Raw genomic sequence first — 12343 nt, forward strand, 5'->3', positions numbered from 1 at the left:
CACTCCACCATTTCTTTCCTTCAAGACAAAATGCTGGATTCATAGAATCAGATGAATCACAGAACGGTTTGAGTTGGAGGGGACCTTAAAGATCATCTAGTTCCAACCCACCTGCCATGGGCAGGGGCTCGTGCCACTGCACCAGGTTGCTCAAAGCCCCTTTTAGGTACTGGAAGGACTGGGTGTTAACTTTTTATCTTGAAAAGTTAATTTCAAGAGCTGTTAAAACTTGTATAATGGTAAATCATGGCTGCAAAGCCCACTGACACTTGCAATTTGCATTACATATTTCTAGTATTATTGATGGCAAAATATATTTGTGCTGATGGTGTCAATCAGGAAGTCAAACAAATCTGCCATGTTCAAACTCTGGAGGATTAATTAGAAAGATTCACTCATTAAGTTAGGAAAATAAGTTCCAGGTATATTAACCGTATACCTTCAGCTTGGGCGAAGCATGACACGGGTGAGTAATGTTGTTTCTAGACCCAAGATGGTGCCCTCTCGTATTGGGGAACAGCAGTGGCAATACATTATACCTACTTGGTTAGTGTTTGTATAATCTATTTTAAGAACTTGTTGCGTGGTAAGCTACCTTATCATATTCACGTAAGTATAAGTTTGTTCATGAGTAAGTTAGAGAAAGGAGTAATGCCAGATTGCTAAGTCTACCTCCTTAATGTCATGTTTGAGAGAAATTTCCGTCTCAGTTTCGTAGGTTTTCTCTGCAAGCGAGACTGATAATTGCTTCCAAGGAAGGATATAGGTTTCATCAGCAAGGGATGCATCTCTGTTTCTCTTCCATCTGAAGAGAACTGGGCTTTTAGATATAAGTACAAATCTGAAATTTGATGTCTGGATGAATTTCTGGAACACGTGCAAATATCTGATAGTGACTCACACAACTGCCTGGGCTAACTGGCTGCTGGCAGTCTCTGCTAGAGCCCCTGCTTTGACACAGAGCTCAAAGCCCCCCTTCGCACACACTCACTGCTTCTGTGCAGGGGTAAGTGATCGCATGGTGACCTCCACACAGCTCCAGGCAAACTGTTGCTGCTGTCCAACTGGTGAGTAAAAAGCTTGTCCTGTCACTGGTACGTTACCCTGCAATCAAAGGAGTGATTGAGTGTGGATATGCCCATGCAGAAGGCTTCAGTGGAGTACCTAAAGGGAAAAAGTGGAGTATTTTTCTGTAATTTAACAGCTTTTCTCTGCCTGTAGTGTTGGAAATGATTAAAGACACACAGAGGGACTCTCCAGCTATTGGCACTGGGTTTGCCATTCAGCTGTGGGATTAGATGTCTCTATGTTTTCACAGCTGTCTGCCATCTGGAACTAACTGCTCAGACTGGGTGCTCTGCTTAAGACCTCAGCCTGAAATAAAATCATGTAATTGTGAAACATGTTGCAAACAATAAATAAATGTTTTAGAATAAATTAATTTAGAAGAAGGTTTGTGCAAAAAATAGTTGAGAGGCTGACAGATGTGGAAGAAGGGGAAGAATTAGTGCTGTAGGTAGAACATTAGACCAAGCAGAGCCTCAAATTCTTCACAGTTAGTTGAAATAAATGTGGTCATTATCAAGAATTAATCTGTCACTAATCTAAAACATTATTGCAGATTTCTTTCATTAATTAGAAAAATACTTTAAAAATAATTAAAGAAATGCTGTGTATTTTTCTTCATTTGGTTTAAGGCTTGATGTGATTTGCTGTGCAAAATCTCTAAGAAAACAGAAAGTAAAAAAATTTTTAAGGCCATAGATTTTTATATTTATCCCCATTTACAGCATTATTAGGTAAGAGTCTTAGCTCAAACATAATTTTAAATACTTGGGAAATATGGTAAAAGATGATAAAAAGAAGAGGTTAAAAAAAAAAAAAAAGTGTAATAGTAATTTTAATATAAGATAGCACAGCCTCGTTCCATTTTGTGACTTTTTCAATTTATTTTCTTATCGTCATGCCTGAAAGCTGTGAAAGCATTTTGGGCACAAAGCCACTGATGTATTCATGAGAATACCAGTCTGATACACAGTTAGCAACTCCTCTTTTAACAGTTTTGTGAGATTCAGTAGTTACAGTCAACATTTCCGTATTCATGATGTAGTAATTAGACACAAGTGTATGCTAATAAAAGCCCTTTTAGTTGTTCCCAAATACCTGAGTAGAGACAGACTATCAAGGGAAGTTTTGATTTATATGACATTGCCCAAAACAAAATATGCAAAGTGATGAAGTATGTTGAACTCCCCACCCTGGGAACCTTTGGGCACATATTTAGTTTTACTTACTGGGGTCAGAATTTTAGGCTCAGGTATTTGCAAGGTTCTGCTCCAAGAATAATTTTTGTTGTTGTTGTTTTGCTCAATAATTCTTATTCCAGTGTTGTGATTTGCTATCTGCCTTGCAGTATTTGAGAGTTTAAGTCTCAGTTGTAGGAAAAGTAGTAACCTGAGTTCTCTCCCAGACACTTGCCTTCTTGTTTACTCAATTTTAAAGACTAAATTGTGGCTCATAAATTCAGCTTCTGTGTATTGCTGTACTGCAGCTAATCAGCAGCAGCAGCTGCCACCTAAAATATAAAAATTTCCACCTGGTCTTTGTGGTTTTGAAAGAAAAGCTTGGTAATGTATTTTAGTGCAGCATAAAGTAGAACTGTGAGGAGTTTTCTACAGATACTGTTTTCACCAGAAAGCATGGCTAGCAATACTTATACTGAGCAAGAAGGCTAAAAATGTATGACCCAAAGAAAAGGAACTTAGGTGATTTTTCAGGGAGGGGAGAGCTTGACAGTTTGAGGAATTTGTCTGCTTCTGGGGCCTGGTGTAGGATTTTTTGCATGTTTAGCTGAAGAATAGTTCCATTTCTACTCTTAATTGGTGGGATTGTGATAATCCACATAAAATAAAACCAGTATGAGTTTTCCTCCTAAAGTCACTTCACATTTGATACCACTTTTTGCAGCAGGAGGAGTATGGAGTGGTGTCCCACAGCAGGCAAACAGGAGCCAAGGAATAAGCAGATGAAAAAGTCCATTTCACTGCTTGCTAGTAAAACCATAGTTGTTGTGCACAGGCTTCCTCTAGTCATTTATTTCAGAGGGATGTGAAGCCCAGACACTTAGTTGCTGGTCATTATTGTATGTGCAAACACTAGACAAAAGCAAGCAATATTGTGAACAAAATTAATTTCAAACTGTGATCTGTTAAAATTTCAGTATTTTTAGAGTTATATATGAGGTACACTTGTACCATATAAATATCATACTGGGAAGAAGCATTTACAATGAGTGTGTCTTTTAGAAACGTCTTTCTTGGCTACATTGTTCTGGCAGTAATATCAGATGGAAGATTGTTTTTTGTGGCTACACAAAGTACTTGTGCTTCGTTGAATTTAATACCTGGATTTACAGGAGAGCGAAGAAAAGAGCCTCTCAGGCCACTACTAGCAGCCTTCACAATATAGTTGTCACTCCTATTAGAACTCTGCTGCCTGTTTTGCTGTAGAAATCAACATTTTAGCTCCCATGCCTTTATTTCCAAGAGGTGAATGACTTAAATAACTACACATGAGCACTTCGGCACATTCAGGAATGAAGGGGAATGCAGTCCTCACTGCAGGGGTTAGGCAGCATCGTTGTAGGAAGTGTGCATGAAGCCATTCCTATTGATACAAAGAGCAGTTTGCGGGCTTCATGTGGAAAATGGCACCTCTTGAAAACAACAAATATTCAAAATTACAAATTACATTAAATGACTAACCATAATGGTGAATCTTTCTAAGATGTTTTTAGAGGCTCAGGCATGGGGATATTGATCTTTCAAAATGCTGCAGGCCATGCAGAGCAATATTTGCCAGTGTGCCAACCCTAAATCATCAACCTGCATTTACATGCTGTTTAGTTATGTGGAGAAACATGAATAGTTGTATTTCATATATGTTTTGCAAAGGAACATAAATAGATCATTTTTAATGATTAGCATTATTCAAGCAACGAGCTTGAGACATTTACATACTTGAGGCTTGCTAGGGAGAGAGCCACTGAGTGGCTTTGAAGTTTGTCAAGAACATTAAAATGTCCCAATCCATACATTCAAGAAAAAAATTGTTCTTTGAGGTAGATTCCAAAGTTGAAAGAACACGTGTCACAAGTGATGAGGAGAAAAGGGAAACTTTGGGTGACAGAGTAGACTAAGAGGATTGCGGGGATGTTCAAAGGGAGCTGAGAACTGTTTGAAGATGGAGACAAAGCCGCTTTATGAAATAAATGGGGGACAAAGCCGAGGAAGCTGGCAATCAGTGGCACGACAGTGAGCATTCCTTCAGAGATACTTACTTATCTGAAATGTGTCAAATGGAATTAACAATGCTGCTAACTAGTAATAACAGGATTAAAGACCTTTTCATGGTTCAGTCATAAAACAAGTAGTTCTTAATCCTGTACTACTGGTTGATATTCAAGGATCATCTGCTACAAGCTCAGGAGTGTTGCGTCCCAACTAGAAGGAAGTGCGGCAGGAGGGCCAGGAGACCTCCATGGGTGGATAAGGAGCTGTCGAGGAAATTCAGAGGGAAAAAGAAGCTTATAAAAGGTGGAAGTGAGGACAAGCGGCCTGGGAACAATACAGGGATATCATCCAGGAAGCTAGGGACCAGGTTAGGAAAGCTAAGGCCCAGTTAGAATTAAATCTGGCAAGGGATGTGGAAGATAACAGGAAGGGCTTCTATAGGTACGTAGCAAATAAAAGACAGACTAGGGACAATGTGGGCCCTCTCTGGAAGCTACCAGGAAAACTGGCTACCCTGGATTCTGAGAAGCCTGAGGTTCTTAATGACTTCTTTGCCTCAGTCTTCACCAGCAAATGCTCTGACCACACTGCCCAAGTCTTGGAAGGCAGATGCAGGGACTGTGAGAATGAAGAGCTTAGGCCCACTGTAGGAGAGGATCAGGTTCGAGACCATCTTAAGAACCTGAACGTGCACAAGTCCATGGGACCTGATGAAATCCATCCGCAGGTGCTGAAGGAGCTCAGGAGTGAAGTAGCTGAGCCACAGTCCATCGTATTTGAAAGATCATGGCAGTCAGGTGAAGTTCCTGATAACTGGAAAAAGGAAGGGGAAAATGGGAGACCCAGGGAACTACAGACCAGTCAGCCTCACCTCTGTGCCTGGCAAAATCTTGGAGCAGATTCTCCTGGAAAACATGCTAAGGCGCATGAAAAACAACGAGGTGGTTGGTTACAGCCAACATGGCTTCACTAAGGGGAAATCCTGCCTGACCAATTTGGTGGCCTTCTATGATGGGGCTATGGAACTGATGGACAGGGGCAGAGCAGTTGACGTCATCTACCTGGACTTGTGCAAAGCGTTCGACACTGTCCCGCACAACATCCTTGTCTCTAAATAGGAGAGACATCAATTTGATAGATGGACCACTGAGTGGATAAAGAATTGGCTGGGTGGCTGCACACAAAGAGTTCTGGTCAACAGCTCAATGTCCAGTTGGAAACCTGTAACGAGTGGTGTCCCTCAGGGATCAGTGTTGGGACTGATCTTGTTCAACATCTTTGTCGACGACATGGACAGTGGGATTGATGCGCCCTCAGCAGGTTTGCCAACGACACCAAGCTGTGTGGTTCGGTTGATATGCTGGAGGGAAGGGATGCCATCCAGAGGGACCTTGGCACGCTTGAGAGGTGGGCTGATGCCAACCTTATGAAGTTTAACCAAGCCAAGTGCAAGGTCCTACACCTGGGTCAGGGCAATCCCAGGCATAGCTACAGGTTGGGCAGAGAAGAGATTCAGAGCAGCCCTGCGGAGAAGGGCTTGGGGGTGTTGGTCGATGAGAAGCTGAACATGAGCCAGCAGTGTGCGCTTGCAGCCCAGAAAGCCAACCATATCCTGGGCTGCATCAGAAAAAGCGTGACCAGCAGGTCAAAGGAGGTGATCCTGCCCCTTTACTCTGCTCTCGTGAGACCTCACTTGGAGTATTGTGTACAGTTCTGGTGTCCTCAACATAAAAAGGACATGGAGCTGTTGGAGCAAGTCCAGAGGAGGGTCACGAGGATGATAAGGAGGCTGGAGCACCTCCCATATGAAGACAGGCTGAGGGAGTTGGGGCTGTTCAGCCTGGAGAAGAGAAGGCTGCGTGGAGACCTCATAGCAGCCTTCCAGTATCTGAAGGGGGTCTGTAAGGATGCTGGGGAAGGGCTCTTCATCAGGGACTGTAGTCCTCTGTAGGGGGGGTCCTACCCCTGTAGGACAAGGGGTAACGGGTCCAAACTTAAACAAGGGAAGGTTAGATTAGATCTAAGGAAGAAGTTCTTCACTGTGAGGGTGGTGAGGCACTGGAATAGGTTGCCCAAGGAAGTTGTGAATGCTCCATTCCTGGTGGTGTTCACGGCCAGGTTGTATGGAGCCTTGGGTGACATGGTTTATTGTAAGGTGTCCCTGCCCATGGCAGGAAGGTTGGAACTAGATGATCTTAAGGTCCTTTCCAACCCTAACTATCCTATGATTCTATGAAGGTCTCCTGTCTGATAAAGGCAGACATACAGCCTGTTGTGACATACGGCTGAGTACGTAAGAATTTCCATGTCATAAAACTTCCTCATCATCACTGTATTTTTCTCCTGCCCTTTTTGCCATCCCCACAGTCCCTCAGTTTGTTGGGCGTTTTTTGGCCTTAATCTTTCTTTTATTGACTTTGTCATGGAGCCTGGAGCTCAGTCTCTGGAAATGAGAGAATCTGAAATCCTTTGCAACAAAGCAAGCAAGGAAAAAAAAGCAGACAAGGCTGAGAAGTGGAAGTGAAGGAGGAGAGGATTGTCTGTCTAGTCTGTTATTTACAGGAAAAAGAAGAGGAGTCTAGACTTGAAAATAAAACGAATTTATATAGCACACGAGGTAAAATGTTTGTGTGTCAGAGCCAGAAATAATATCAGCAAGCTGATAAGAGTTAACAGGAGTCTGCTATTTATTTTTGCTTTTCCAGTATGTTCTCACATCGTGATATAAAATCATGAAAAGGTTAGAATGATAGAATCATAGAATGGTTAGGGGTGGAAAGGGCTTTAAGATCATCTAGTTCCAACCCCCCTGCCATGGGCAGGGACGTCTCACACTAGATCATGTCGCCCAAGGCTTTGTCCAGCCTGGCCTGTAACACTGCTAGGGATGGAGCATTTACCACTTATTTGGGCAACCTGCTCCAGTGCATTCCCACACCCAAAGCTGTAACTTACATTTATGATGTATGTACTGTGCTGTATGTACTTGCAGAAGTGTGTCTAATTTCACTGCTAGAAAAACAGATTATTTTATTAGATAGAATGGAATTAATGGAAAATTTCTTGATCTATCCAACGGTTATAAAACTTGTCTCCTGTATGGTTCTGAGGAGTGTAATAATATTTCTTACAGTGTATAGAAACATTTCAACAGGGAATACAATCTCAAAGAATTCGGCTTGGCATAAGTATTAAAAGTTTGCTCTAGTTTGTCCAAATTGATAATAAAAGTAAATATGAAGCCAGTATTGGTGAAAACTTATACTGAATTATTCAGTACACTGTTCTGAGCCTGAGGAAATTATTCATTGCTGAACATTCATTTATATCTACCAAAATGTTCTTTTTTCTCTCCATCCCTCTTACTGCATCCAGATTTATATTTTTGAAAATAACATCTACTATCAGCCTGATGTAAAGAGTAGCTCATTGCGCCTGACATCTTCAGGAAAAGAAGGAATTATTTTTAATGGAATTGCAGACTGGTTATACGAAGGTAAGCCAGACAAATATATCTGTTTATTAAGACAGATGAGAGGTTCTTACACAGACCAAACAGCACAAATCTGTTAATTTCAGAAAATGCTGTATGAGGTTGTTTTTGCTTCTTTGCCGTCTCATTTTCTTGCAAGATTGTATCTATTCATACTTTCTATTGACTGCTGTTTTGCATGTAACAATATATTTTCTCAGAGGAATTTAGTTTCAACCTGAACATATCAAATGTATTACAAACACTAGGTAGTATGTAAAAATGCTGTAGTAGTGAAATTTTGATGTGGGATTTTACTACCAGCTTCAGTGGGGCTGGCATTTCAAACAGAGGTATTCAAATAAAACTAAACATCCTGTATGTTTTGCTTATCTAGAATAACTCCATTCATACCTTTGGAGCTGTTCAGGATTTACAACACAAGTGAAGAGGGAAAGGAGTCAGTTTGTTGCCTGTCTAAACAGCAGTGCTGATCTGTTAACGGTTAAAACATCCTAATAGAAGTCACAGAATTGTAGCATAGAAGGAGAATTGGCTTCAGGTGCATACATAGCAAAAAGTGACCAAAGATGATGCTGCCTGGTGCCTCACTTTATCACTTTGCCTCCTTCAGCCTCAGTGGTGGTTGGTGTGCTGTGTGTTAGCTGTGTGTTAGCAACTCATGAGAGGCTCCAGCCCCTAAAGCCAGGCAGTAACATGTTTGACTTTAAGAACATGCTTCAATCCAATCTGAGTGTTTTGACAAGGTCTAAAAGTGTCATACTGTTACCTCAACAGTGGCTGCTACTTTTGCTTACACGAACTTGGGCTAGGCTCTTGGAAAACTTGCTGTTGCTGGCAAGCAGTGCCAAAATGGAGTGGACAACTCAATCTGTGATATCCTCTGGCTTCAGAAGCCATCTTCAGCGAAGTACCACAGAATGTTTCTCTCTGCTTTTAACATAATAATAACTAAAAAAAAAAAAAAAAGCAGGGGGGGTAGTAGATTACCCAGCTGGGTACAGGAGCTTAAAATTAATACACATTTCAGTTATTCTTTCTATGGGACTCATTAATTTTATAGATAAATAGCTCAGTGTTAAATACTCTGTTATCTGAAGTATGTGACTTCTCATATGTAGAGTTTTGCAGGGCAGAGTGGTTTTTAGGAATGGTGTTACATCACAAAGTAAGGAACTTCAGTGTGGCCCTTGGAAATGGTCTATTCATACCACTTGGCATTTCACTAGTTAAGAGCAGATAGCTCACATCATGAATTCTTGAGATCTCTAACCAAGTAGACTCTGAAATTAGAACGATAGTTTGCATCCCTTCGCCATATAAATGCCTGTGTGTGATAGTTACCCATTTCAAAGGTTTCTAATAATGTTTTGTACTGCTTTAATGTAGCAGCATATTTCAAAACTTAAGGACAAAGGACATCTTTGGAATGGAATAGTTTTATATGCATTCCATATTCTTCAAATCTAATATGACTGCAAGCAAATTGAAGAATGTAAACATATATAGCTCACTGAAGTTGATACGGTATATCCAGTTTTTGCTAAAATAAAGTGAAATTAGTCAGAGTCACAGTCACAGATGCAATAAGGCAATTCTGGCTCCATTTCTGCAAGCATTTTGAGGACACCTGTTCAGAAAAGGGCAGTTTGTGTTTCAAGAGCAGACTCTTTGGGGTACAGCTGGCTGCCGCATGGAGCTGCAGTTAACAACATACAGTGAAGGATCATTATACAGCCCTACTCTACAGAACAAAATGTAATAGGAGATTCTTTAAAAGTCTGCAAAAAATCATAAGGATATCATAGGATAATTCAAGCTGGAAGGGACCACAAAAGGTTACCTAATACAACTGATCAGTTCTGGTATTTGCCAGGCATTTTATTTGAGCTGTTTGGAAGGCATGGAGTAGACCATCTAAGAATTACAAAGATAGAAGTTTAAGACATATTTTAATGGAAAAAATTGGGGAGGGTTTAATATGATTTGGACCTCTGTTCATGAGAATCAAATTAATCTCTTTTATTTGAAACATGACAATATGCTTTTTTAATTTATTTTATATTTTATATTTCAGCTTACCTATTTATCTCAGTATCTGAAAGAGGATTGTGTGGATTTTTCGTAACTTTATTTGTTTTAAAGATCGACAAAACTGTTGATAATACAAATGATTGTTCCTTTAAGCTGTAAATATCTCACAATGATCAGAAAAAGGGAACAGAGTAACTTGGAAAGAACAGGTGCCACTAGCACAATAGTGGCAATGATGCTTGTCTGAGGGTATGCTCCTGCTTCTCTGTGTGTGCCCATCATTCTTACAGACATATTTTATTAATTAATATTTGAGGACTGAAAGGCTTTAAAGCTTCACAGAACTTCTTTAGCTGAGAAAAAACATAGCTCTTTTCATATATGCTGTTGGTGATTTTTTCACTGGGAATGCACGAATACATAAGTCTCATACTTGGCTGATTTTCAAAAAGGCCATGCGCCTGCTTCTCTGTTTTTGAAAAGAAAGCCAGGTGAATTCATCCAAATATCTTATATCCACATCAGTTACCACCCCAGTTTGTTCTTGTTTCCTGTCTCTACAGCTATACACATACCCTTGTCTTGAGAAGGAAAAGCAAAAGGTGTCTATTCTGGAACTAGAAAGTTCCTGAAATGGTGTGGGAGGTGATGCATATCTCCAGTCCTTTCTCCTAGTGCATGTCCTAAAGCCTTCCTTAAGTGATTTTGCCCATTCTTCTCCAAGTTATTTAATCCTGGGCCCAAATAGCTGTTGCATTTCCTGACTTATGGAGAACTCTTTGGGTTGCCAGGGACGCAGGCAGGCAGCAAGCTCTTCTCCACAATATACATAATTAAAATAAGGATAAAAGGGAATTCTGGCTTTACACATTGGAGGACCACAGTCCATGTCTGCAGGGATGAATCAATGTACTGGTTCTTTCCCATTAACAATTGTTTATCTTAGAGCAGTCCTCTGCTGTCAGTAGTGGTTTTAATAGCATCAGAAGCTGAGAAGGCTGAATGTTGTCCAGATGAAGTTAAGAAATTTTCCATTGAACTGGGAACTGTTCCTCCTTTTGACCTCATTTGTTTTCTTTTATCATTTGCATAAATTTGTTATTAGCATTTTACCTTAAAAAGCATTTGGGAATCACGTTTTCTCTGTGTGAATAACCTCGTTTGAATGCAAACAGTAATATTTTCAAACAAACACAACTGTGATTTTTGCTATTTGGTATTCACCATTCATTCTCTGCTGTTGCCTCATGTAAAAGGTTTTACTGATCCAGCCAGGGAGAGAAGCATGACCTAGAATATATGACTTTGAATATAGGTCAGAGCTTCGTTGCACCTAGCCTGAGATAATACAAACTATTAAGCCGCTTCAGAACTTTTAGAGTCTGATTAGCACCTTGGAGTGTCTCCATTGACACTTTAAGTAGTTTTGTATATAGGGTCTTAAATTAGATATGCAGTCAAGTCTTTCTTCCTGTTAGTATATATTCTCAATTAGTTCTGCAGCCAAATTCTTCAAATTTAAATACAAAATGCTCAGCAAACGAGTCAACATATCAAATACATAATGGAAAAGAATCCAAGTCTTTTCACAAGTGGAAGACACGAGACCTGTGCAAGGTGAATTTGGAATTGGTCTGGAGCTGCTTTACTGGGATTCCAGTTTGGGTGCTGCTTCTATGGTTGTTTCTGGTTTGTTTCTTTTGAATATGAAATACAATGACAATAAATGTAATAAAACATTGCATGACATTTTTGAGGATTATTTTCATTTGGAAGTCAAGTAAAATTTGCATAAAAATGATAAGTTTTGTTTGGATTTTCAAAAAAGTTACATTGCAGAAAAAGTGAATTTTCTAAGAATTCAAATTGAGATTTAGACTGAGATAAAAAAGCTAAAATATTGTACTCCAAGAATGATTACACAGATATCACTGTGTGAGGATCTGCATGTTACAAGGTGCCACAGCTCAGAGAAATCAGGTATGCCAAAGTTTTTTATTAAAAAAAAAAAAAAAAGACAATCCAAAAAAGACCTTCCTATTAAAATGGTTCAAATAACTTTAAAAAATAATGAAACACATCTGATGGAATGTATTAGAACTAAACATATGTCAGTTACAATCATCTTTTGCATTTAAATGATTTACTGATGTCAATGTAAGTATTCATTTGAGGAAAATGGTTAAAGTTTGGTTTTTTGATACACCTTGTTATCCAAACATTCAACCCAGGATAATGCGGAATTAATGAAATTACAACAGATGCATTTGAAGTAGGCACAGAAAGAAAAAAATCAGTGCTAACTGAATGAGATGGAAATTATGTGATAGTTATTTTTATGGACCCTAAGGAAATCTGGTTTTGCAGAGGAACTTCTTCATTCTCACATTGCCCACTGGTGGTCTCCAGATGGTGAAAGACTGGCATTCCTGACCATAAATGACTCATTGGTACCGAACATGGTTATTCCCCGATTTACTGGTGGTCTGTATCCAAAAGGAAAGCAGTATCCATATCCTAAGGT

At 39.7% G+C, this 12343-nt stretch overlaps 1 protein-coding gene across 4 annotated transcripts in view; it reads left to right on the forward strand.

Annotated features, from left to right (window-relative positions):
• The window catches only part of DPP10 (dipeptidyl peptidase like 10), a 557376-nt gene that overhangs the window by 496536 nt on the left and 48497 nt on the right, over window positions 1–12343 (forward strand). For 3 of the 4 annotated variants that reach the window (XM_030487513.1, XM_030487512.1, XM_030487514.1), the window contains exons 8-9: window positions 7668–7788; window positions 12187–12341. In XM_030487513.1, the coding sequence (XP_030343373.1) occupies window positions 7668–7788; window positions 12187–12341 (276 nt within the window). The remainder of the gene's footprint in view (window positions 1–7667; window positions 7789–12186; window positions 12342–12343) is intronic. The other variant, XM_030487515.1, reaches the window with a different exon arrangement.

Source organism: Strigops habroptila, chromosome 5, assembly GCF_004027225.2.
Source record: "Strigops habroptila isolate Jane chromosome 5, bStrHab1.2.pri, whole genome shotgun sequence".
Classification (NCBI taxonomy): domain Eukaryota; kingdom Metazoa; phylum Chordata; class Aves; order Psittaciformes; family Psittacidae; genus Strigops; species Strigops habroptila.